Source organism: Cariama cristata, unplaced genomic scaffold, assembly GCF_000690535.1.
Source record: "Cariama cristata isolate BGI_N322 unplaced genomic scaffold, ASM69053v1 scaffold7941, whole genome shotgun sequence".
NCBI lineage: Eukaryota > Metazoa > Chordata > Aves > Cariamiformes > Cariamidae > Cariama > Cariama cristata.
In genome coordinates, this window is record NW_009597461.1 from 15,152 (window position 1) to 17,529 (window position 2,378).

Sequence of the window (2,378 nt, forward strand, 5' to 3'; positions counted from 1 at the left end):
AACTGAGAAATAATTCAACCTCACTTACAGGAACGGCTATTCTTTTATCCAGTAAGCCCAAATTCAGGTGATTTGTTGCTTCCCTTCAAAGGATGCCCAAATACAGACCATGGGAAAAGCAGGAAGATCCTTTCTACTGCTAAACAACTGCTTTGCAGTAAGGTACTACAAACTTGCTGGCCAGAAAAAAATCAGCTGAACTACTCAAATAGACAGCACACGGAATCAGCCAAACCATTCACCTTGTTTTGCAGAGCAAAAGCATGTACAATAAATAAAGAGCAGTGAGGACCATCAGCCCTTCTTGAAGACAATGCACTTGTATTTGCACTGCTGCCTAGAAGAAGAGCAAGCCATCCCCTGCGTATCAAACACGGTGTGGATGGACATCAGTTGAAGCAGACATCTTTACATGCAGTAACGGAAGGCCGGCTGGGTCAGTCTGCATTAGTCTAACTGCTCCAGAGGTCAAGGGCTGCCTTTCAAGATTTGTTTCCCACAGCAGTGGCCAACCCCAGCTTTCCCATACAAGAGGACACCTCTCCTCTCTCTCAGCAAGTCACTCACCTCTGCAAGCAGCCACCCTCTCCCATCCCATTCCCTGGCAGGGACTGTGGTACCCCACACTCTCTATCCTCTGCCTGCCGGCTGGGGCTACACTGCAAGGAAGGCAGAAGGAAGGAGGCTGGAAAAGGACAAGGGTGTTGTCAAAGGAAGGAGAAGGGGACCTTGGCAGGACCAGGTCCACAACAAAGCAGTAGCAGACCACTATATGTGTGATGGCCCAGGTACCACCAGACAAGAGTAACTGCACAAGGAGGACTTCTTCTTTCCCCTCCTTTCTTCATTTTCTGCCACAGTCTTGGAGCAAAACCCCACCACATCCAAAGCAGGCCCAGCACAAAGGAAAGGTTTCCCCATTAAGACTGTTGACATCCTGCAGTAGCACTGCTCACCTCTGTGGACTCTGCCTCCCTCTCGCTGTCAGCATATCTCTCTCTCTCCTTTAAATGTCTACCAGCCAATCTCTCATGCAGCCCATTTACAGAGAAAGACAGTAGGACTTAGATATCTCCTCAAGATAGCTCCTGGGACTATCACACAACCTAGCCCTGAGCACTGTCTTAATCCCCTCTCTAGACCACAGTCACGGGAATGATGTTCTCACCCTTTAAACTGAAGCCCTGACTCTTCGAAGAGTTATATGCTAGAGATTCCCCATACCTGCACCAAGTGTACTGTGGGATTAGGCTCTAAGCTTTGTGCAAGGCATTGTAAAATGTGAGGTCCATAAATTTAAGAAGCTTTAAAGGCCTTGAGCCTGGAACAAGGACCTAAAGAAAAATAACAAAATGGACCCTGTTAAGTTACAAGAAAATAATTTTTCAGGTTACTTTTGTTCTAAATAACTGAAATTACAAACTCTGGAATAAACATGTAATTGAGTCTGCATCAGCAGGGGCTGGCTGTTGCTTTTTTGCACATGGCTGAGAAACACAGGCACTTTCAACTTCTGCTTGCAGGGCCCTGCATCACCTTCAAAGGCCTAAAAGCCTCCTTACACGCATACAAAAATGCAGAGTTTAGATCACGTTCAGACTGCCAGGAGCCTGCATATGTTGTTGTGTTTGGGCTCACGTTACAACCTGTGAAGAGACAACTGTGAGATTTTTTTTTTTTATTACATTATCCTTTTTGAATTACAAATACTATATCTTATGCTTGACCTACTTAACAGCATCTCTTTCAATCAGGAAACTCTCCCAGGAAAACAAAGCAAGACTTGAAAATTACCTGAAGTGTCGTTGGATCACCGTACTGCTTAGATGGGTTAAGGATAAACCCAGTCGCCTATTCAAGAGAGCCATCTGGATTCTGGTAACCCGCCCTGTGTAAGAAACAAGAGAATTACGAACTCTGGAAAATGGACAGAATTTGTTTTGCTTCCTTTCCCTGATGTGAATCACACACTAGAGCCTCAGCACCTCTTTAGACCCTGCAATCCACAGCACACAGAGCGGTAACGGCATCCGCAGCGTGCTACAAAGCACATCAACAACCCCTGCCTGAATTCAGCAGACAATGTAATTCAGATGTGTACACTACAACGCTGGATTCAGTATCGCTGCATTGCAGTTGCCCGCACACAGAGGTAAGGGCCCTTCTGTGTGCACTGTGAATCATGTAACAACAAGCAGGTTTGAGAATTTCAGATATGAGCTCGTTTAGAGGCTGCAGTGACCAAACCAGGACACCAGTAAAAGCTACCAGTTACTTGTAAAAATAGCAATGTTACCTATGAAACCAAGCAAAAAGCCAGGGGTACTCTGCAGACTGGCATCAGAGCTTCAAGAAACAATATGCCAGACAAGAAACCA

General features: G+C 45.7%; 1 protein-coding gene across 1 annotated transcript in view; it reads right to left on the reverse strand.

Moving 5' to 3' along the window:
• The window catches only part of MRPL14 (mitochondrial ribosomal protein L14), a 3,280-nt gene extending 1,396 nt beyond the window's left edge, over positions 1-1,884 (reverse strand). The window contains exon 1 of the mRNA XM_009708894.1: positions 1,795-1,884. Within this exon, the coding sequence (XP_009707196.1) occupies positions 1,795-1,868 (74 nt within the window). The 5' untranslated portion in view covers positions 1,869-1,884. The remainder of the gene's footprint in view (positions 1-1,794) is intronic.
• Between the last annotated feature and the right edge of the window lie 494 nt (positions 1,885-2,378).